We start from the raw sequence: 25,156 nt of genomic DNA, 5'->3' as shown, positions 1-25,156 counted from the left end.
CTGGTCTCAGCTGCAAAGATCTGAAACACTCAAAGAGAGACAGAAAGAGAGAGAGAGAGAGAGAGAGAGAAATCAACTCCCAGCTCTCTCTACTTCTACACCCATAGGCTAAAATCCTCCACTGACATCCCATCAGAGAAAAGGGGAGAGAGAGGGGAGCGTGCCAGTTTGGGTGAATGAAGGGGGAGTAGTTGAAAGGGAGAGAGAGCATGAGTCAGTGAGGCAGAGAGAGAGAGAGAGCGAGAGAGAGAGAGAGATTTAGGAGTAGTGTGTGTATGTGAGAGAGAAAAACAGAGAGTGAGACCAGAGTTTTAAATCTCTAATTACAACTGCTTATCACAAGCCCATAAGCAGCTGGTGGGAATGAGTGACACAGTAGTTCATACACACGACTACACTCTGTTGCGCCTGGATCATGTGTGCGTGTGCATGCTAGGGGGGAGGAGAACCCAACATTCAAACAATGGTCTGAAAGTGAAACCATATATAGTGAAAACAGGACAATAAAGCATCACAGAGCAGATGTGCCAACCAAAACGACAACTCCTACCTACTACGAAGCACCACTTTCTTCTCATCCCCTTAACTCCAAGGATGGAAAGTGAACCAGAATATTTTATTCAAGTAAAAGAACTACTTGTCCAAAAATGTACTGAGATAGAAACAAAAAGTAGGTCAGTGATTTTACATGACTATTATATCAAAGAACACATTGAAGCAACATCGTAAAGTGCACTGATATCTTGACGTATACGCAAATACAGTAATACCTGTACCTTGAGTGTAAATAAGGTGCCATAGTAGGTATACTGTGGTATGAAAATTGATAGTTCATACTGTGTACATTCCTAGATCTATGCTTTTAAAAAAAATACAGCTGGACAGAGAATCTCACCTTGTTTTAGTTATTTCAAAGGGGAAACTTTTTACACATAGTTTCCATAACATATAGGAATAAAACCTTTGTTTAAGTTTTAAAAAAAATCAGTTTTCATTAATTTAAGGGTCAATGTAACTGACATTAATAATACTTCTGTAATAACTTACTACCATGATAGTTTTCTGAGACATTTATCATACCATGAAAATCTAATAACCTTGCAACCCTTTGCCAGAGTGCATAAAAAGTATCAAAATAGAGCTTGTTTATCAAAAAAAAAAAAAAAAAGGTGGACCTAATAACATAAGTTCAAGCTAACCCCACAGTGTCTTCAAATCCTAGAAAAAACCCTGCACACACCTTATATATTCCAGGATGCTGCACTGGATTTGCCTCCATTATTCATTTTTTTCTGAAAAGTATAACAGCTAATGTTTGTTACCTAGCTGAGCCCTGTCCTCATGTCATTTTGCAATCTGTCCATATAATTGGTAATCATTTATCAATACAAGATTTAATTTTTTTATCGATTAACATTTAACAAAAAGAGCCATGGACATTGCAGCAGGTTCAAGAAGCACAGACCTTTTTTAAACCAGACATTTTGACATGTAATAGTGGACAAAGCATGTACGTATTCAATATCAATAATAACTTACATTTAGGGGAGGCCCTGCTATTGTGCATCCTGGCTCACTGGAAAAGCTTACTGAAACACTAAATGGAACTAAGCCATCATTAATAATATCAATTTCACCTGTGTTTTCTTGCTATGACAAGTTTAAATGTCTATGAAATATATTATGAGGTAACCTGTCTCTTTAACAGTATATTTACACACCACAAATGTAGCCAACAGAAGTGTAAAAACATTATAAACTCGACAGCAACTACAGCCCACAAACAAATGAATAAAAATCTAAATAACACCGTGCAGCGCGCGCACACACATCGCTACGTTTCTAGGCAACGCAGTGGTTCAAAACCTTCAGCGATTTTTTCGAGCTAATGCTAGCAGCCAGTGCTAGCTAGCCACGTCCTTCGGAAAATATATGGAAACACGGAAGAAGTTTGTTGTTGTTACTTTATACTATATAAAATAAGTTTGTGTTGTAACATCACTCACCTGTCTGAAGCTGTCGCTGTCAGAGCTCTGTGCACCGCCAGGTCACCCTCAATCTGCTTCAGTTTCTTCCTCTGCTCCTTAGTTCTTCATGCATATTTACATCCGGTCCGCTCAGCCTCTCTGGTCCCGCTGCACTCCTCAAAATCAAAAAGTTTGTCTGCAGAAAAGTTTAACACACCTAGCTGAAGGTAGACGCTTGTAGGCAAATGTAAAACTCATTTTGGAGCAGGAGCAATCACCACCTGCAGCTTAGCATCATAGACTTGTAGCGTTTATGCTATCTTGTTATCCCAGCATGCACCTGTGCAAGCAGTGATTAATTAATGTAGATATGAAAATAATTCACATTTACAAAAATAGACTAATTATTTATGATTGTGGTGACCATAGAGGATATAGCAATATTTTTTTCCTTTTTTGTTCAACTTTCTTAAAAAGATAAATGCATAGGCAGATGTCATAAAAAGTGCCAAAATGAGAAGTGACAGACTAAAATTGAACAATAAAGAAAAAAAAACAAGCAAACAAAAAGGGGAAAAAAACACAAACAGATAGGTTTTTAAGATAATGGAGAACATAAATTAACAAATAGCAGGTTAAAATGATAAAGGGTTGAAATAGCTTTTTTTTAATTTAAAGATATTTCATTAAACTAAAAAAAAACTTCTAAAGGGGGGAATGATTTTGCAAGTTTAGATATGAGAATATTAAATTTACTTATCGAGATCAAGAGGTTTGTCATAAAAATCATTTAGTTACCATGGCTTTCAAAACAAACAATAATATATTTGAGATTGAATTGTGACCAGTGACCAGTATTCCTTAAAATAGGATATATAAATTCAAGATCTGACAAAAATAAGACAAAAATGGTGCATGGGTGGTGTCTTTCTTTTAGCCATGTTTACATGGGTCAGTGGATTGGTCCAGTCTGAAATATTATGAAAACAATTGGACCTCAACAACATCAGCTTTGTGTTTACTGCTAATTAGCAAATATAAAAAATAATAAAAAAGCAACATACTTAAATGCTAAACTAAAATTATGGACTTGATAAAAATTATACCTTCATAACAACAATTAGCATTGACATTGTGAGCACGCTAGCATGCTGACATTAGAAATTAGCTCAAAGCACTATTGTGCATAGGCCTATAAAACATTTTTATAAAATCAGATTTCTCCCATTCTATGCCGTTTTTGACACTGAAATAGGACTATTAGAAATTGACAATACAAATGATTAAAATTAACAAAAAAGGGGAATTCTGGGATGGATAGTAAATACTTAAAATATCATTCATCTGTCTTCTTTTAGGCTTTATCATCAGTGTTTTGTTTGTTGTGTTCATGCTTTCGTGTTTGCATGTTCCTTGTATGTTTTTAAATGAGCTGGTGGAGAGGTCTGGGTACAGATAGCAAAAAGTTACAGTTTACAGTGTATACAAACTGCACACTCAGTCCTGCAGCCCCTAGATTTGTGTGACGGAGGGGGGGCATTTAAGCACGACACAAAAACAGAGCTAGACAAATGTTGCTGGCTTTCTGTGTGCCTCAGCCAAAGCTCCATCTTGGAGCCATAAAGCCGAGTGTGGGAGGCAGGAGATGGAGAAAGGAAGGGGGGGGGCACAGTTGTGGCAAACCAAAATCCTTTCCTCCTCTCATCCATTTGATGTGTTCCCTCTCCTCTGTAATAGGCTGAGGTTCTTGAGAAAAACAGCGAGGGAAAAAAAAGCCAAGATTCACCAAGATGAGCTCGAACACAGACAACTTTTAAATCTGCTCTTACTTTTCCTGCACACATGCAGATTGCAAGCCTGCCGTTTCATCGTGGTTTGATCCCAGGCAGAGGCAGAGCCATATGAATTATAGATCAGCTTATATTCCATCAGATCCTATGTAGTCAGATGGAGACGAAATTAAATCAGATCTGTTAAAAACAAATAAACCTCTCATTCTGCCGGGTCAGTCACGTTTTTCAGATCAAAAACAATTAGTGTCATCTTAGGCTGAATCGATTAATAATCTACAGCATGGCAGGCGCAGAACATGGTGTTTAGACTTTAGAGTAATGGATGGCACAATCCAATCCAGTTTGTTGATAAACCAAATCCTCACTTAAATGAGAAATCCACGCTGCTGCCAGTTCAGCTGGAGGGCTCTGGATCAGCCTGATTACTTTGGTCTGACTGCTGCAGATCAAAGTAATCCCCAAATACTAGGGGAGTACATACACAGAGCAACCATGTAGTACACCGAAGCATAGTGAGTGTTTGATGTACATTTTGTCTTTAGGGGAGGCGTATGAATGTGTATACGCATGTGCAAATCTATGTCCTCAAAAGCCGCAGTGTGTGTGTTTGTGGTGGTCTGCCACAGAAACAGAGCACGCTGGGTTTTATAATCAGGATTCAGGGATCACCTTTAGCCCCCGTCATCAGTCAGACCTGTCCTAAAGCTCCCAAACAGGGAGCAAGGGAGGAGGGAGGAAATGAAAAGGACAGATGAGGACACAGAGATGCTAAGGTCCACGTCTAAAACAAGTGATGCAGCCTAAAAATGGGAGGATGAAGGAGACAGACTCTGAGGGACTGATGTTTCTGCAGAAATTCATCCCTCTTTTCTACAAATGAGCAAAATATTCTGTCCTCTTGAGAAATTGACTAATATCAAACAAGAAATCTAAATATCAGGGTTGTTATTTTGCTTACTGGACCTCCTGTGGATATTTTTGCAGTGAAGACTGCCTATTAAAACATAAGAGATTATTTAAAAAAAAACATTATTGAGGGTTGTTTTTCTTACTCAGTTTTTTAAGATTGGTTTGATTCTTCATAAAAAGCTAAGTCTCTACACTCGACAGATGTTTTTATATCAGTGATAACCATTGAACATGGGGGTTGTATGGAGTTTCTATCTATAAACAGTATATTACAGACAGTAAATATCAGTCAATCTCCCCCAGTTTGGAGAAGCAGGCTGTAGTCTGACATGGAAGCTAAGCAATGCATTGCTGTGGAGGGGTCAGTAACAAAGCTTACTTTAGCCACCTAAAAAATTCCCCCCTAAAAAAATCAATATCAGTTTAAGTGTGCACTATATTGAGAATATTTTCACTGCTTTACTTTCAAGTCAGTGATTTCCAACTAGAAAATTAAGTTAATTTATATTGCTATCTTTAAAGCCAGACCCCACTGAGAAAAACAATGATTATATATTGATGATCACAGGAGCTGCTGGTTTACCACTGCCTGTAAATAGTTAGTTTATCTGTGTTATTGTGTGACTTTGGCATTTTAAAGGCTTAGTTCGGATTCACTAAAGTCACACAGTAACACACACTAACTGATCGGAGAAGGCGTAGACCAGCTGCTCCTGTGATTGGCAAGCTAAAATTACTGTTTTTCTCAGTGTAGTCTGGTGGCTTTGACGAGAGCATAGATGGAGAACTGAAATGATTAACGATTTCCCCATTGGAACGGACTGTCTGAGTGGTGAAAATACGTGTTAAAGTTTTTTGTTGCTGACTCCTATTCACAGCAACACATTGCTTAGCTTCTGTGTCGGACTCCAGCCTGCTTCTCCAAACTGGGGGCGTACTAACTGACATCTACTGTGTGTAATACACTGACTCTAAATAAGTATCCCATTATGACCCTACAACAACAACAACAAAAAAACAGACCTATCCCTTTAATTATTCTAATACAAATTGTGCTCAAACTATTAATTATCTGCTAAAAAACAAAACTTTATGATTATAAACATTATGACTTTGTTTCCTCGTTTTTTACCCTGAGATATATATCTGTCTGCTTTTTCTCTGTGTGTAATAACACGGCTGTGTGCACTCACCACATGTGTGTGCGTGTGTGAACTATACACAGTGCCAGCATGTGTACACAGCAGGTCTCATTTCCTGATTCTCCGGTCAGATGCTGGTTTCTCTTTTGAGAGGCGAGCCCACAATGACATCAGCTTCCGCCAACACACCAGCCGTCACCATGGCACCACACAAAGACATTTCTGGCCAAGAGGGAGGGGGAGCATCATGCTTGACACGTTTATAGGGGAGGTCTGTGCTCCCCGCTTCTCTTATACCCTCCTCCCCCCTCCTCCCCCCTTTTTCTTTTTCTGGATCGCTGTTTGTACAGCCGCCTGCTCTGTTTACCAGATCATCAAAGAGCTTCTCTGACTTCCATGGCTGTAGTAGCCTGGACCTGGCCTGCTCTCTCTATCTGTTTTAGCCTCACAGCATCTCTCTTCTTGCTCTTCCACTAATGGCTACTGCTATCCATTAAGTCCATTTGAAATTTTTCTTTCTCAGTCTTCTATTTTAGACTCTCTTCCTCCCTCCCCCTCTTTCAGTCTCTCTTCTTGTCAAATGGAGCCATGACTCCAAGGGCAAAATGCCTAGTGAAGAAGTGACCACCCACTGGGCTTTGTCTAACTCTTTGCCCCAACGGACAGAGGGCCTGTGTGTGTGTGAGTGTGTGAGTCAGAGAGAGGGAGCAGCAGACAGGGCAGAGTGTGACAGGTAGGGGAGAACCCCAGTGCAAAACTATTCCAAATATCTTTTTAATATGAGCCAGTTAAAAAATATTTGGCTAAAAAATACAAGATGCTGACCTATCTGGGGCAATACAGGGAGGCATGTTGTCATATCTCTTTTATGCCGAGGAAATGAACATATTTTGAAAGTTAATTTGAATAGGCTACTTTCACGTGGTTTAGTTTTGAAAGGTTTAGGCCTTAAATAAAACAAAATAAAACATGTTTTCAAACATGTAATGTGTATCGTATTTTTTTTTTATTTAAATCAACATGTATGACTAATTGATGGTTCATTCTTTTTTAATATATTTTTTGTTACTTTCTGTAAATACATTTTAGTAAGCAGTTTGTAAGTGCTCTATGCAACAACAAAAAAATCCCCACATGTTCATTTTTATATAATTCTCAGGAAAAACAACTTTTGTATCACAAAAATACATATTTCACAATGTATTTTTGTTTCTGTTTGACAAAACACACAGATGCGTCAAAACCAACAGAGAAAAGTCAAGAAAAGTCAAATGTTAATATCTGCAAGTGAAATGGACAAGTATAAATCTGTGTAGGCAACACATAGAAATCGGGTTTACTAACACTGCATAAGCTGAGTTATATGTGGGTGGGCTTTTTGTCCCGTAGGGGCCTGTGCCATGGAACACACCTCTGCATCCAAAACTGATGATTTTTCTGTTTTAGTTGTTTTAGTAGTTCCCTGACAGCAGATAGCAGCCAGAAACATAGTTCAGACTATATTTCCTGACATTTATTTGTGTTTATGTAAAGTGTATTATATATACTAAGGGTGGGTGATAAGCTAAAAAAAAAATCACACTACTTATATTTTAACATTATCTAAAATAATATGCCAAATTTGTGCATAATGGCATTGCATAGTATACTATCACAACACAATTCCCTATTTAATTAAAAACAGAAATAATTGGGGTACCCAGTAGCTCAGTTGAGGGGGCATCGTATGTACAGAGGCTATGTCCTCGCAACAGCGGCTGCAGGTTCCAATTTAACCTTGGTAAAAATAATCATTGCCCAGTCCTACTTCTTATTGTGCTTAATTATGGAGGTTCATTCTGACACCACATTTTATAGGTAATTTTCATTTACATATTGAATTCCCAGATTGATCGCTTATGAAAATTTGAATAAAATAATGTCAGTCCATTGATCAATATGTGTTTGAATCCTGCTGTGTAACTCCCTCTAGCTTTAAAATGACAACTAATCCACTGAGGACATTTTCCTGTTTACAACTTTCAGGCTTAACAGGCAATTCAAATTCACTGAGCAGCAGCTACTTTGAATATGCAGCCATGCACTGCCTGTACTGTTGTGCCTCAGTACACAACAGTACAGTTGTGTGTTCGAGTTCGACTGTCGCTACTCAACCTTAACTTCATTTGTCTTTTTGCTGCCTGACAGGATGTTCTGCCACACTGAAGTCATCCTTCTTGTGGCCAACAAAGGAACAACAATCTCCATCCAGATTTCAGATGATGTCATACCTTGTACTGTCACTTTATTGCATCAAAATTCAGTTTGAAATATAGTGTGAAGGTAAGCTTAAATGAAATCATGCCATTAAGATAAAAAATCACACCACTCTTTTTTAAGTGAAAATGTCTAAAATGATAAAGCAGATGAGAGGGACTATTTCAGTAATGCTGCTGCTACAGGATGAAAGACTATTGATCAAAACAGTGTAAGAATGACACACAAGTAACACGTCTCTTACAAGCCAGACTTTGCCATGTCTTTGTGATTATTTAAAGGAAAAAGTACTTGATTCTGATGGTTTTACATATCTTGTCTTGGTGTGTGTTAGAAATGAATATATTACAGCTGTAACTATAAGGTGGATGTATTTTTAAAGGTATAGTTCATCCCCAAAAAGACATTGCATTTGAGTTTTTAAAATATATTGTAGAGTGCCATCTAGCTCTATTATATTCAAGAGAAGGCAGTCATCTCTACAGCTTATATTTCCAACACTGCAACTCACACCAAAACAATCTAGCACTACAAGAAAGAGGGAAAATATTAATTTTGGATTTGGGGATAAACTATCCCCATAAGAGTAGAGCTTGAGCCATCTCATAGTTCCCTTAATGTCCCCTCAGGCTGAACGTGCAAGGAGTCACACAGTCTATCATTCAGCCAGAACAGAAATGGCCACTTCCTGTATTTTTCTCACCTCCCATCACATATTCCCATCACCCAAAGTCACGCGAGGTCACCAGAACTGTGCCTTGTTGCTCACTTCCCTCCAGTCATGGCACCTCTTTCCCATCGCGGCAGCATCCCTTGGGCTCCAAATTGAGGTGGCATACTTTAAGCCAGTTTGACAGCACCCAGGAAGGTGGAGTCTCCAAACAGGGAGACGTTGGCTGTGGAACGAGGGATCAGCAGCTCCAAGTGGTCCCCGGCTTCCAGCTTCACAATACCTGAGGGATGAAAATGCACATTTCAAACCTTGAATTGCAATTGTCATTTTTTCTACCTCAAACAGCTATCAGCCATACTAAACTACTGACACACATATGCAGCCCCCACCCCCCCACCCCCACCCACACACACACGCTTGAGAGCTCTACTACAAAACACGGGCTGACCTCCATAACAGCTGCTGTAAAACAGGGTGAGCATAGCTTGACATAAACAGTAACTCAGGCTCACCTCCTGTGAAGCAGGTGTTGTAAGGGTGAACAGGGTTCATGTTCTGGATGCAGCGGAACAAGATCACAGACTGAGGCTCGTCTCCCACCACATTCCTCTTCCTCCGAATCACCACATGACCCATTGCAAAGGTGCTGTCTATGTAGTACACCTGAGCACAACAGAAATACTGGGTTAAATCTATGGTATGAGGCATGGGTTTTAAACATATAAACAGTCTGGTGGGTGGTATATCATTTGCCACTTCATTTATTCTGCGTGCATCGTTTGCATGTTCTTTGACCTTTCTTCAAGGTCTGTTAACCGACTGCATGCTTGGATCAAGCACACCCTTTTTTCCTGCAATGTATGTACACAGATCCCCCTCCTATGTATAATCTGGTGATTAGCAAACAGGCTAGCAGCACCACCCTGTGGAAAAACTATCAAATGACAACAAATACACCTACCTGACCGTACACAAAGTAGAAGCCCTCCTCCCTGACTAGCATGCAGTCTCCATCTGCCTCCAGGGCAGATCCTCGTTTCAGCCCAGCCTGCCAGGGGATACCTGTGTGCGGCTCAGACTTATATTCTGATTCAAGAAACAGGAATATGTCAGAAAACATGTCAAACATTGGTATATGTTTACACACATTTATACAAATTATTTGAAATATATCTAACTGTAATATTAAAGCTCTGTTTGGTAACTTTTAAAAAATTAACTTTTAATACTATTTTCTGAAACTTTCACTACATACTCACTAATATGTAATACAGATAGTCTAAGAAAAGTCATTTCCTTTCTCCTCCTCCTCCTATTGCATCTAATGGCATTTACTAGAGTCTCTGACACAGCTGTCAATCATGATTGTGAACATCGGTCAAACTGTCAAACTGGGCAGCGCTGATCGAATATGAATGAATATTGTTATTGCATTGCCTAGTTCTCACGTCAAATGTTTTCAGAAACTTATTATAGTGTAAAGTTCATCTAGCCAGTGAGCGATACTTTTAATGCCAAATAAAAGCAATTACAAATCACCAAAATATCACGGCAGTCGGATGTACTGTACCTTTCCTGAAGGTTTTCCTGATACTGCTTGCCAACAACTGCAAGCAAGGCTGAGAAACTGTGGAAAAAATAAGAGAAATTTATTTTTCCATGTCTGTCTATGTACTTCCTCTTTTCAATTTGTTGCAAAATTCCATTGACAAAACCAGCACTTAAGCAACAGTATAGCATACTGTACACTTTGGTTTCCCGAACCCCCCAGGAACTGTTACTGTAACTGTAACTTGAGCTGGTAAGCACGTTCACAAAATATAGTTAATAGTGAGCACAAATGAATGGTATCATCATTTTACCATATTCAACTTCTTCTTTCCAAATGGCTGTCACCAAAACTAATGAGTCATGCGCACTTGGCAATTATTACATTGTATTCAAGTGTACGATGTTATAGACAGTTTTTTAAGGTTTGTTGTATGTATGTACAGATTATAAAGCCCTCTGAAACATTTTAGGATATTTAGCTATAAAACAAACTTGACTTTAAATTGACATAGAAAATATAAAATTAAAGAATGGATAGAAGACCTTCATAGCCACATTTAACACTAGAAATATGCCACAGTCTCTACATATCTTTTTGCAAATGAATCAACAGGTTTGTGAAATCATCAATCTTGCACTCCAGGCAAACAACAGAAAATAGCATCATTAACTGTCAAACTCAGGTGCAGCCTAGCACGTCTTACCCAATGTCTCTGATCCAGAGACCAACCTTCTCGTCCTCATCAGGCTGATAGCATCTTGAGACCCGGGTTGGTGTAGGGGCTCTTGGCTGCTTCTCCTACTGATGTTCTCGGTCTGAAAATACAAAGTAAAGTGTTAAGAAAAAGAATACATGCTGCTAAAATGTCTTTATAATCCTGTGCAGATGAAAATGTCCTTTGTTGTCTTACCTGGCCTGCATGCATGGCCTCTTGTCCCTCCTCCCTCCTGCGATAAACCTCCGATTTGAGTCCCTCTACTTCGGCTCTGAGAGCCACCAGCTGGTACAGCGACAAAGCTGAAAGAGAGGAGGAGGTGACAGCAACTAGCGTCAGCAGAAAAACTGGCCAGGACAGTCTCCTTTTGGATGTCCTTTGTCCGGTTCCAGGCTCAACACCTGCCATTGCAGGGCCCATACAATGTCCAGAGAGCTCACACTGGCAGCATGACCTGTCTCAGGCCTGAACTACGCTACGTATGGTTGATGTTTGCTTCTGTCATCAATGTTGTCTCTGTCCTCTGGCTTTACCGCATTGCCTGTTGTAAAAGTATCACTGACTTCCTTGACTTTCGATCTGTCCTTCAGTAGTCTCTTCAGTCTACAGGACTATGCAGAACAAATACTGTACAAAAAAGGTCAAAACAGCTTCCCCTCTACTGTTCCGCTCAGCTAACCACACACGCAGCTTCCTGCCTGACCAACAGCCCTGACAAGTCTCTCCCTTTTTTCTTCATTTTGCTCCATTAACATACCTCAGGTTCCACACATTTAAGACACCATGTGGTTTTTAAAAAGTTGAAACAGGAAGGACAGGTTGGCAGTTGGACACGAGCGACAGTCCGGTAGAGAAATAGGGGAACAGAGAAAAGAAGAAATAGACATTATTAATGACACGGTTATATTTATAAGTGACAGCTCAAGGAGCAAACGAGTACTGAAAAAAGGAAGTACAAAAATTACTTCAACTTTCAACAGCAACAATACATGGCAAAACAAACAAACTTCAATACCCAGAATACAAAAAGTGAAGTGATGCCAGGTTGTATACATGACATTGGAAGATTTACATTGAAATAAACCTTTTACAGCAACAACAACAAAAAAGTCTAACAGCAATTTTAACGTATCAATTTATTGCATGTTACAGTACAGAAAATAGAAAGTGGAAATGTGTGCTTACAAAAGAAGTTGTTGACATTGTTTGTTTTGAAATAGAAAAAAAACAGATACAATGGAAAATCCCTCGTATTCACTGCTTCATACTGATGATAAAGATGAGTCATACAGATGTCTGACAGTACAGATATCCCATCAATCGTTCTCCCAAATCATGGTAGATGGACACAAATTATGTCAACACTGTGCAGGTCCATTACGGAAATATGCCAAGACTCAATGTAATCACATGCCAGCTCGCAAATGCAAATTCCAAACACTTTCAACAGCATTCATTCCTGTCTGTTAACAATTATGAGCAGATAAAAATATGTTCCATAGTGCATTTGCTGAATACCTGGCAAATGATTTTCTTTATAAAAAAAAAATAAATATGAAGAGACATTCAGTTTGACTCCATTTCTTTTCATCGACAGGGTGTTGGAGAGTAACAATACATTAGGATAGGATGAAACCCCAATATTGTAGTTGTTACTAATTTTGTTTTAGGCCAGCCATCGAAACAATAAATCAAGTGAATGATACCAAGTTTTGACATCTTTTCTTAAATGAAGGGATTGCACAATGCAAACAAACAGTGTGTAAAGCAAAGCATGAGAAACTAAATGAGTGTACACTCGAGTGGTTGAATTCAGATGTGCTTTCACAACATAGGATGGGATAACTCAGCTTATGATTTCATAGAATACAAAGTGTCTGAAACTATTCAGTGCCGATGGTGGCAAAAAGTCACACAAAAAAAAAAGAGAAAAAGAGAAAAAAGACCATCTATACATTATTTCTCATAAAGCACACTTGTTAACTTTAGACCACAATTTACATTCATAGTAGCCTTTAGACCATTCTTTTCCAAGTTCATATTGACACAAACAAATTTGATCTTTTGATGTTTGTTAAATTTAGCGTACTGTTTACAAACAGTATCAAATATGGCTAAGGAGATCTGTATTTTAAATGGCTTTCAGACCACTGCAGTGCAGCATGCTGCATTTGGAAAGCAGGAGCAGATAACGGTGTTTGAATCATCGGGCTCTGCTCCACCCCCTGGAAGACATGCAGGAAAGGTTAATTAGCTCATTAAAAGCCCTCCAAGTGAGTAAAGCCATTTTGCTATATAAGCATGGGGTGAGACAAGAACAGAGAATCATCCAATTAATAATTATGATGCTGATAACAGCAAACAAATAATCACTACAGTTCATTAAAAACTCTCACACTTTATTTTTAGTTCTTAAAGGGTAGCTTGATTTTTTTTTTTTTTTTAACAAGACTGTCTTATTACAATAGTCACATGCCAGTATGTATGTTGACAGAGTGGTTGGTTGTTGTAATCGTTTACAACAACCCTTCCTTGTGTAATTTGACTAAAAGAGATGGGAGACAAAATCTAGAGTTCTTAATCTGAAGTCTCAGTCTGAGTAGGACAAATTATTTTTCTTTCTTTCCAAAATCTATTTTGGAAAACCCAGACTGTGTTTCTTTGTTGATCTGGGTGGAGGTACAGCAATTTTGAAACCCATCAGGTATCGGTCTGATAATGACAAGCCTCTGGCGGCAGGGGCCAATATTTCCGGCATGTTCAATCTCAAAACGGTATGCACCGTTTGGCTATGGTTTTCAGATTGAACATGTTTCCTCGAAACAGTGCTCAACAGGTTTTGAGGTACGTTTTCTCTAATTTGGTGGGTGTGTCAGATGTGTTACTCAATCAGTAGTGACATGTATATAAATAACAGTCCAGTAGATCTTTTTCGAATATCCAGGCCAAAACTTCCTCTACTGTGCACCAGTCATTGCTAGTCATTTTTTTCTTATTTTACTTCTCTACAAAGAAATAGCTGCATGTGGATTCAGATAAATAAATATATATTTTTTTAAACTAATAAAATGCTACCTCATGGTCAGACAATAGCAAATGGGTTTAGAAATTGCATTTTGGCCAACACTTTCCACCCCTCCACTTGGACTATTTACTTGCCGTTCAAACATGATTGGTCAATAGAGCTACAACTCGGATTACAAACAGAAACCACAACACTTCTGATACCAAAATCCTGCCCCATTGCCTACAGACTGTGCATACATTTGCAGAATCTGTTTATAGACACTAGAGTAACAGTAACAGAAGGAGAAGATTTTCTACTAAATGGACTTTAAATTGGAAAATACCCAGTGAATTTTTCCCACTTAGACTGCTGAGGACTGCACATTTTGTCACGCATCTCTTTTTGGGTTATCTTGGAATTACGTTAGAAATGTATTTCTTTACAATAAGTAGAGACAAGAGAATTACAGCGACCAATAACATGTCAGAGTACATACGAGCATGTGTTACAGTGTTGTACTAAGACAGACTTGAAGAAATCAGCACCAATCCTTTAATAACAAACCACACACAAAGCAAATGCTCCTTACCAAACTACAGGAGCCAGAGTTCCTAAATAGTAACTTGAGCCCATTTAAGAGTAAAGACGATCCTGTGTGCTAGTTGTGTTTGGACAGGACACAGTAATGGAGAAGATCTCGTACCTTATTAAAATCAAATTTGATAGGCAGAAGTAACAAACATGTCAACATTATTTTACTGACCACTGCACCTCAGCCAACACTTCATATGGCTGAAAATAATTACTCAGCAGCACACATTTTTTATGCTATTGTGCCAGAAAAAAAGGGTATATATAAATATTAATCACTACAATGTCATGTCATGCCAAGCTGCAACAGGGACTCTTAATATGAATGTTCCTTACCAAAGCGGGAGAAAAAAACATCCTTATGCTCCTCAAAGTATTGCTCAGAAGATGTTTGCCTACATCACTCAACACTTGGGTAAATCTGAACAAAAAAGTGCAATGTAATGTATTAACAAAGATATATACAGTATAAGCCTACATGTTATCAGTGTCTCATTTTGTATATCAGAAGTGTATTTCTAATTCCAGTAGTAATCAGTTTTTATTGTAATATTTGTAGGTCCTCATATGATCACTATATTATGAGCAACTGTTTCAGTGATTTTAATTAATTTCAGTAGACCCATTACAGCAAATATTTTGTGGTTGTGAGAAGGTTGTCTTGCAGTGTGGGCATGTATGCTCTGGCTTCATTCATTTAAGGTCATAAATACATGCATTCATAGCTGCAACACAAAAAAAATCCATGAGAGCATTGTCACCCTCTTTTAAAATCTTGAAATAATCAAATCATTAACAAATATGTTACATTTACAGAAAGGTAGAAAGAGTAAAATAAAACAGAAACCCAGACAAAAGCATAAAAAATGTACATTCTTTCCAAAAATCCAAAAGTCCATCCAATTCCTGTGACAGAATTCACTCCCTCCAGCCCATATTCTGTAGTCAACGCTCCCTGATTTCAGATAATGGTGACACTCGCTGAGGGCTGAGCACTCTCCTCATGGGCGTGGCTCTTCAGCAGGTCTTTCATGAACTGCTCCAAAGCAGCGAAGTAGCCCTGACACTGCCATGTGTCGTTGTGCGTGCCCTCTGGAAAGATAGCCAGGCGTTTAGTCCGCGCAGGAGACAGCTCATACAGTTGTTTCATCATGACTGGTGGGATGAGCTGGTCCGACAGACCGGACACAAACAGCGAGGGCATGCGGCACAACGCCACCTGTCGATAGGACAGGAACTGATTCCTGTAGCACCACAAGGGCAGCAGGCGCATGGGCATGAAGGAGAAGAGAGTGGCTGCCATGTGGGGTATGCTGAGGAAGGTGTTTTCAACAATGATGGCTGCTACACGGTGAGGGTTGACCGATGCCAAGCGCACAGCCACAGCACCCCCCAGTGAGCGTCCAAATAGTACAACTTTTGTTTTGTCCAGATCAGGACGGGTCATGACATAGTCCAGTGTGGCCTCAGCATCCAGATACAGCCCATCTTCACTGGGCTCACCCTCACTCTTTCCATAGCCACGGTAGTCCACAAGCACCACGTTGGCTTTCAGATTGACGAGCATCAGCAGGGCGTTTGGTACCCTGTGACCAATATTACCTGCATTACCATGGAAATAAAGGATGGTAGGCGGAGCAGAGGAAGTGGGGCTGCTCTGGTTGCCAGGGGTGACTCCAGGAGGTGTGTCCCCTCCTGTGTAGCGAAGAAGGATGAGGTTAAGCTTCACACCGTCTTTGGTGCGAATGTACACATTCTCGTGCGGGATTCCTGTTGGCATGGGAACGTAAAGGCGAGAGGAGGAGGGCTGGTCAGGGAAGTAGAGGAGCACATCCTGGAATTTGTAAAGGATGCCTGCCACAGAGGCTAGGATAAGAGCAAGGAGAAAGAATCCTCCATACAGGTGGAAGGTGAGGATGAGGGCCAAAAGGGAGACTCGACAAGCACCCCAGGACCAGGAGGCCAGAGTCAGGGTACAACGTTCCATCGCCCCCCACAGCCTCCAGGGCTTCTCCATGGCTACACAGGAGCTGAGTCACACAACACACACACTGCAAACACAGAGAGAACCAAAGACAGAGGAGAGAAGGGAACATGGTTGAATATACATGATTAAGGAGCGTATACAGAAAAACATCAAAATTGTATACTATGCAGGATATGTTGGCTTGTGTTGGCTCCTGTTTGTAAACAGTATTGCCATATCTGCATTTTTTGACACTTTGTCCCTGATTTTTGTAGTTTCCTCTTGGATGCTACTGCTCATGGTCTGGCACCTGTTTGCTAACCTTTTATAAAGTCCCGGATGGTCATTCAAGTTTGCCAAGGAATGTCCCTAACACAGCAAATATGAAGACAAAAAAAAAAAAAATACAGGCTGAGAGCAGGGTCTCTGCAGATTAATACACTGCCACACACCTATAACAGGTCATTAGTGATGATTGAGAGGGATTATTTTTCTTTTGAGCCCATACATTTTGTAAAAAAGCCCTGCATAGAAAACTTTTATGTTTTAGTGATAAAGAAATGGTCTTACAAAGGACACAAATTCCGTATTTAAAAAATACTATAGATACAAAACATCTGACCAGCATCATAATGCACATTTTCATCATTATTAATTATTTAATTTGTTTGTATTTTATAAAAAGATGATGACAAATACCCATCAGAGCCCAAAGTGATGACTGAAAATTCTTATTTAATCTAAAACTGTAAAGACTAAATGTACATTGATAACAATACAAGGAATGACAAAAAAATCTGACATTAAAAAATCGTTTACTATTTAATATCTGGTATATTTATGGCAAATAACTTATTATCAAAATTTCCACCCATAAATGTTTACACAAACAGCAGACAAAGTCATAACACCACAAGGTTGTGGAAAACTGTCCGGTTAGCTCACTCTAGGCTATCGGTTATATAAATCCTGTCTTTGACAGGTGAAATGGAGAGGTAAATGCTAAAAAGCAAATACTCGCTTATTTTCACTTGAATTACTTAAAGCTTACTTAATTAGATTAAATTAAATTAAGTACAGGCTATTTTTGATAAAATCTTTTACAGAGGTAAGTCATTAGAATGAAATAAAACTCGGGGTCTAATAATACATTGATCTACAATGATATAGCGATTCAGTGATCATGATTCAAGATTATCAATGAAAAGTAAAAACACTGACACATCTCATTATCTTTGATACACCTCTATTTTGAAATTTCCATCACATGTTTGTGTCACAATCTCCATCCAAGCAAAACTCCTTCCTAAACATTCAAAGAGAGCTAGTAGCCTAGAGCAAGGCAGACAGTAGCAAGCAGCCAGGAAACAGACATCAAGAATTTTTACTGGTAACGTCTTGTGTCAATCACGGGCCACTGGATAATCAAACTGAAATCTTATCATGGCCGACTCTGTGATAACAAAAAAAAAAGTTTTGTTGTCCAAAGAATCAATATATTATTATATGATGCTGAATTACACAGCTGAGTAAAACATGAATCCTTCAAAGCAAAGGGCCTTACACTATTGTCATAAAAAAGTTGGAAGATTTGACCCCTAACAGACAATTGTTTAACACTCTAATAACTAAAAACCCCAAATTGTGCCACAAAGTCTGTCACTCAAACCACTCAGCTACTGGAGACAGCACCGTCCATGTCCGTCCTGTTTTAGGGGAAAACTAACCCAAAATACTAAATCGTGCCAGACAATTGCAATTGCAACCAGCTTCATCCATCACTTGACTGACTGTCTGTTACAGGCAGATGGAGGTGGTGGTCACGCCTGGCGCTGGAGAGCCTCAGCATAGCACATCTAACCTGCTGCACCAACTCACGTTTTGGTGTTTTAGGTGTGTTTTAGCCAATTCAAACGGCTGGCAGGCACCAACACTTGAACTGAAACCCCCAACTTTATCTTAGCAGGTGTGGGCAGAGTAAACACAGCTGTAACCAGCATGCAACGTTATGCAGAGGTGTGGCTCTCCAGAAGCAGGAATAAGCACCACCGAAAAGAAGGCGTTAAATTAAACGATAACGTTGCTGGGGAAAATCTAATGATATATTGATAAATATTACAAGGCTGAAAAATAGCTTGACCCCACACAGACAAGGAAGAGATGGTGACAGCTACTGCCAACTTCACGAAAACCAAATATCAAACAGATACAATTAGCTTCGACGAACCATTAGAGGGCTTTGACAGTTAGCGGTAGCCAGCTAACGTTAACTATCATTTGACGTTAGCGACGGCTATCACTTAGCAATACATTTCTGAACTGTCAAAACAAGCTGTATCTGAGACGGTGAAATACCAAGCTCTAAAGTAACTACCCCCAAAACACACGAATCTCTTTAAAAATGACGTTAGCAAGCGTAGCTACGAATTAGCTCCGTAACAAGCATGCTAAGCTACTAGTGTTATCAGCATTGTTTTACCGTCTAGTTTAGCCACCTATCTTTTCAATGGTTAGCAAGGTAGCCACATACTCACCCTTCTCTCATTTTTAGCGCCTCAGCTGCACGAATATTTTGCAAAACAGCAACGCATAGACAGCACGGTCACTGTCATGCAGTTATGAAACAGTTCAGTAATATACAGTGAAAGTTAGCTGGTGATAACGCAAGGAGATTAACTGCCAGTAAACCGGCGAGGCTAGCTGTCTAGCTACACAGCTGGTTAGCATTACTGGTGTAGCCTTCATGAGTTCCGTGTTGAGATCAGCACATGAAACAAGGGTTCCACTTCCACAGCAGAAGAAATGCATTTTTAGATCTTGGGAAAATAAATAAATAAATAAATAAATAATGAAAATTTAAAAATTAAAAATGCATACATAATCATATTAATAGTAATAATAATAATAATAATAATAAGAAGAAGAAGAATAACAACTAGAGAATGCAATTTCTGTTCCTTTCAATGAATCTTTTCCTATGATCTACTGTTTCCTGAGCATCAGTTGGATGTCCTGGTAACGTCGAAATACAAAGTTAAAAACAGGTCTTTTTGTTATACTGACTCACTAAAATAATAATTCAACAAGGTCTAGAAATGTAAATATATATATATAATAACTACATATTGCAACTACAATCTGGAGTTAAAATATGCTCCAGGAGCCACTGTCTCTAAATTTTGGAGCATCTTGAAATACTAGAGAGCAGCAACCATAACAAATGTCTCCTATCAATTACATAATATCTATAACATTGTGTCACACATGACGAAACATTCTGGGTTTAAAAAAAAAACCGTGCTTTGACTGAAAGTTGAGCTATTACCATTTCATGTGCTATTCATTTTTTTTCCACCAGGTGTTGCTATTAGAGAGAACATAATACAGGCAAGTGAAGGTTGATTTAACAGGTTAAAGGAAAAGATGAAAGAAAATAATAATGATAATAATAGTAATTATAATAATAAAAACAATACAAAAAAGTAAAATCAACATTTTTATGGCAGTGGGATGCTACATGAATAACCTACAATGCCACAGTGCACAAATAGACAGGAAATTGTAACTATCATTCACGCATGTTGTTGATGTAAAGTAAGCCTGTAACTTGACAGATTAAATAAAACATGGTTTTACGTGTTGGAGTTGGAACTGACACATCTCACTGTCCATATAAATAGTTCAAAATTTCGATGTGACTGCCAAAACACTGCTGACAGGTACTGTGTGCTGAGTATGTATGTCAACCTGTAGGCTGATCTCAGTAACCTGTTTACTTTGAAGACTGACTCACAGTCTGCTTTGACAATTGTTTGCACTGTATACGGTAAGGTCAGCACAACTAACAAAGGCACAATTGAGCTGACTGATTGGGACTGTATGTACTCAAACTGGTATTTGTCGATTTTTGACCCTCTTCCCACCTTGAATATTGTATTGCTGCTTTGACAGCTTGCTCACACTCAGTGTGACCTTGGAGGAAACAGACAGATTATGTGCAGACCAGCACAGCTGTTGGCCGTTCAGCTCTGTCCTTGAGGTTCATTGGTTTGATTCTGTTGTGTCAATGTCAGCATCAAAACCCTTGATGAAGCATATTTCTATTCCGGCAGATAAAAACTTCATTTAGTACGCCACCAAATAAAGAAGCATTTCAACGCTAGAAAGATGGTTATTTTAATATCAGTAGCCTGTCTATAAAAGTATGAAAGGAGGGTAGAGTTTTTTTTTTTTTTTAGCCAAATCAATCATGCATATTATATTTTGTTAAAATGATAACCAAATTAATGATATTTTCTTCATCATCTGAGAAGTTGGGACTGAAAATTTAAAAGTCATCAATTTAAATAGGCAAAACTAACATTTGAGTTTTTTAATCTTTATAGCAGACCCTGGAGGTTTCTCATTTTTCTGTTTCTTTTTTTCTCTACATTTTATTTATTATGAAAACGATTTTTTAAATTATGAAATATTATTATCCAACTTTTATTCTGAAAATATGGAATGCATGTGTTGAATGCTTTTGTTTGAGGAAAAAATACAGGTATGGAACTAAAATATGTTTCTGAAGATATTTTAGGCTAAAACGAAGAAATATTATAACTGAATATTGGTTCATATTTAGCAGCACTGCTTCGTTTTGCCGTGTGACGATTCAATCTCAGTTTTTTTTAGCGTCCGTTTTTACGACACGGTAGTATGGCGCCCACTTCCTGTTTACAAATTCTTGTATTACAGCCTAATTGTGAATATATTTTACACAAAAATAAGCAATGTAGTAACACAATAGTGCTTATATTAAATCAGCCAAGTGTTACAGTTTAATAATAGTTTGGTCAGAGTTTGAGAGCGCGCGAGAGGGGTGGATATCTTTCTCGATCCGCCTGTTTACTCTTTGTACTCTTTCTCTTGGCGGCTAAATGAAAATACGGAAGTACGATCCGTAACTTTATTTCATGAATTGGCGATTTCGAGCATAGACAACAGCCATAAAGGTATTTGGAGACTACAGCCAGAGAGACAACAAAACATTTTTAGATGGGAGATGGGCAGGTAAGTTGGAAAACAGTTTTTCGTAGTTTATGTTTACACGAAAATGACACGAAAAGTATCCAGAAAGGTCACTTAAAATATAGGCCAGTCTGCTTGTGAAAGCATATGGTGACTGTTCATTAACAGACCCTTTGCACAGGAGACATTTTGACATTCCATTTTTGTCTTTGCGGGAAAAGCACAGGTGTGTTTAATTATAGTAATGATAGCTGCTTTCTACTTAGAGGAGGCCTTGGTATTGTCCATGCTGGCTCACTGATATAGCTAACTTGAAAACCTAATGGAACTAAGCCATCGTTAACTTTACCGGTTTCACCTGTGCTTTTCATACTATAACAAATAAGAAGAACGTGTATGAATGCTGCTTTACTGTGACTGTCATGACTTGCTGATGGTGACGCATATTACATTGGAAATAGTTGTTATTAGGAGATGATGTCATATTTAATGCTTACTAAATTAATTCAGGCCCTGTGGAGTTATGGTCGACACCATAGACTGTATACACTGTTGACTTTTTATATACAGTCTATTGTGGACTCCTATTAATCTGCCCTGTGGAGTTTGAATGCACATAAATATGGTGCAAGTCACCCTGTGCACAGATTAATGTCATTAATGTTAATTTGCTTTTTAATTTTGTTCACAAAACGTTCACAGAGCTCCATTTTATGTGAGAATTTACCTGGAAAATGGGCTTTAAAGGGAAAAATGTTTATTTGAACCAAATTGTCCAGATTGAGGAATGAAAGCGTGTAGGCTATTTTATTCTATTTTGATTTTATTTTATTTTCTTATGTCCATGTTTTAGCTCCTTTTATTATTTGGACTCAGTTGCAAAAAAAAAAGAAGGAAAAGCTAATAACAGGGAGTGCTGCATTCTGATGGATTCAATGTATACCGTCAGAGACTGACAGCTGGCAAGTTCACTCTCTCTTTCCTTCGACTCAATTACCTTTGACATGCCAGTCAAAACATCTATCACACACACACACACACATGCACACATGCACACGCACACACACTTGCGCACACACACACTCCAACTCTCATACACACTTACACATGCACACTCTGTGGCTCAACCCTCAGACGCCACGACTCAATTACTTGAAATATAGCACTCCAAACAGCTGGAGGGCTTGAGCTCAATAATACAAATTCAGAGCTGCTACAGGACGAGGAGAGACTGTGATGACCTCGCTGGGAATATGATATCATCAGGCCAGGGGACAGGCTTGTCATTCACCTCACGCGAGGCGCCCAATGGCCAAGCAATTGATACACATCGATTTCTCTGTCAGTCAGCATCTTTTTTGACTGGTGCTGTGACTTTATAACTTCGTGTGTAAGAGTTGCCGTCATTGCATTTTTTGCTGGGTTTGTGAAAGACGTATTTGAGCTCATCTGACATCATTGTGAGTGATGCCTCTTTCATTTGCAAGTCACTGAATGCCATGCATGAGGTGATAGATGTGGTGTCCATGGCTACAATGTAAATGTGTTGTCACCTTGGAGACAGAGCATTGCTTTGAGTCAGAGAGGACAGCTACATAATGGCAACTCTTCATTTTAAACACATCTCAGATGCAGCCAGGAGTTACATGTCACTGCAGTACCTAAAACTGCTTTTTTTCTTTTTATGCTGATTTGTAATTAACAAAGTAAGAGCTGCTGGAGCTCTTCCATTTGTATTGTAGTGTCAGTCAACATGGTTTAATGAGATTGTTCATTCTGCAATAATGGCTTAATCAGCACATTGAAATAAGCAGATGTACCTGGAGCAAAAAGCGCCCTATACACTATACCTGCCAAGAATACATTAGGTGGAAATTGCTGTATGTCTCAGGCAGCAATTAGATGGCCTCCTGTGGTGAGGCGGTTGACATTTCATAAGGGCTGTATTTCCCTCAGCTCCCCTGTAAATAAACCTTCTGTCACATATTCGATGATATCTATCATTCTAATTAACCTGCAGGTTTGTTTATACACATGTCTATATGTGTGTGCACTCCTGTGTGAAATTTGGGACCCAAAGTTCAGAAGTAGTGAGGATTTGGAGAATAAGGGCCCTGAAACACCAAGCCAATAATCAGGCGCTGGGCAGTATTTCACCACTGGTGTGTGTCTGTCATCCTAGCTTTGGTGGTGTGTCCCATACTGTTGGCACTAATCAGCTAATATTGTCTTTGTTTTGGTTAATTTAGCATGTTGAGTCAGTGTTGGAGTCTGCAGCTCTTTTAACCTTCGAGATCTTTAGCAGAAAATATTTGAAGTTGTGTTATTGTTTGCTAGCGCAACGATGTGCTAACTGGCTAATTAGCATATTGAATCCATTGTGTCAGTTTCCTGGTTTCCTTTTTTGAACGATGAATACAGACCACTACAACCTACTGGTGTGCACAGTTATTTCCTCTCATGCAAGAACAGAACCTATATGCTACTTATATGCTGTTGGTTATTACCTTTGCAATGTGTTCAGCTGCAACTTTTTGGCTGAGATACAGCTGACGTGCCACTAGTTCTTTGATATCAGTTTTTCGAGTCTGGGCCTTGAGGTTAAAAAGCATCCATCCTAAGCCAAAACCATTCAGTGACGTATGTATTTTGAGTGTTTCCTAAATACTGTGCAGGTGTTGTCAAGTTGATGTTTTCGTGTGTAATCAAGCTGGCGAAGATGTTTCTCCGTTTGCTTTTATTGTGTCTATTTGCAGTGAGTTGAGCTCTCAGGGTCACCGTGCATTTGGCCATTGTGCCAAAAATAAAGCTGAAAAGACTTTCAGGGAAGAGCTTTTCTTTGGCTCGCCAGACACCTTGAACTGCCTCCACAGTTGTAACATCACTTGCCAGAACTGCTAAATCAAGCAGCCTTCAAGTGGTTTGTTAATGTGATTCAAGTGTTTATTTTTTTGAGATGAGTACGAATGCCAGCTTTTGTCAAATCAAGTTAATGTTATTTATATTGTTGAATATCACACAAATTTGCCTCAGGGGTATTTACAATCTGTATAGCATACAACACTTGCAATCGGTAGACCCTAGATAATAAAATAACAAACAAAAATTCCCTTTAACAGAGAAAAATAAACCTCAGGAAAAGCAGCAGGGGAGGGATCCCTCTTTGACAGATGGGTACACAATAGATGTCCGACATCACAGAGTAACAGCTGAAGGAATAGTTTGACATTAAATGAGAAGATCAATACCACTTCCATTACTGTGCATTAGGCATGAAGCTAAAGCCAGGAGGCTATTGGCATAGCTTAGCCTAAAGTCTGGAAACAGAGAGTAAGAGCTATCTTGGCCCTCCAAAGATCAAAAATATGCCTAGCAGCACCCATAAAGCTCACTCATTAACATGTGAACTTTGCCGGTAGCATATTTTTGAAAAAACTATACTTGCCCTTTCCCCTTCTCTCGGTCTTTATGCTACGAGCTAATCACCTGCTGTTTCCAGCTACAAACATGAGAGTGGTATCGATCTCTGAGAAGGAAAGCGAATAATCATATTTCATGAAATGCCAAACTGTTCC

At 38.9% G+C, this 25,156-nt stretch overlaps 3 protein-coding genes across 4 annotated transcripts in view; 1 reads left to right on the top strand and 2 right to left on the bottom strand.

Annotated features, from left to right (window-relative positions):
- Positions 1–6,843: 6,843 nt before the first annotated feature.
- Positions 6,844–11,738, bottom strand: tnfsf13b (TNF superfamily member 13b). The gene is made up of 6 exons (XM_042494309.2): positions 11,203–11,738; positions 10,996–11,107; positions 10,311–10,367; positions 9,702–9,826; positions 9,253–9,403; positions 6,844–9,020 (listed from the first exon to the last, which is right to left on the bottom strand). Exons 1-6 carry the CDS (start codon positions 11,425–11,427, stop codon positions 8,908–8,910), a joined length of 783 nt encoding a protein of 260 aa, XP_042350243.1. The 5' UTR covers positions 11,428–11,738; the 3' UTR covers positions 6,844–8,907.
- Positions 11,739–12,124: 386 nt separating this feature from the next.
- On the bottom strand, positions 12,125–19,344 carry abhd13 (abhydrolase domain containing 13). The gene is made up of 2 exons (XM_042494307.2): positions 19,106–19,344; positions 12,125–16,656 (listed from the first exon to the last, which is right to left on the bottom strand). Exon 2 carries the CDS (start codon positions 16,620–16,622, stop codon positions 15,567–15,569), a length of 1,056 nt encoding a protein of 351 aa, XP_042350241.1. The 5' UTR covers positions 16,623–16,656; positions 19,106–19,344; the 3' UTR covers positions 12,125–15,566.
- Positions 19,345–21,466: 2,122 nt separating this feature from the next.
- Positions 21,467–25,156, top strand: part of nalf1b (NALCN channel auxiliary factor 1b) — a 115,177-nt gene continuing 111,487 nt past the window's right edge. The window contains exon 1 of one of the 2 annotated variants that reach the window (XM_088083332.1): positions 21,467–21,623. The gene's annotated coding sequence lies outside the window, so the exon portion shown is untranslated. The remainder of the gene's footprint in view (positions 21,624–25,156) is intronic. The other variant, XM_042495001.2, reaches the window with a different exon arrangement.

This window comes from Plectropomus leopardus, chromosome 10, assembly GCF_026936395.1.
Source record: "Plectropomus leopardus strain MGB_pleo_1.0 chromosome 10, ASM2693639v1, whole genome shotgun sequence".
Taxonomy (NCBI): Eukaryota; Metazoa; Chordata; class Actinopteri; order Perciformes; family Serranidae; genus Plectropomus; species Plectropomus leopardus.
This window is presented reverse-complemented; position numbering and strand designations above follow the sequence as displayed.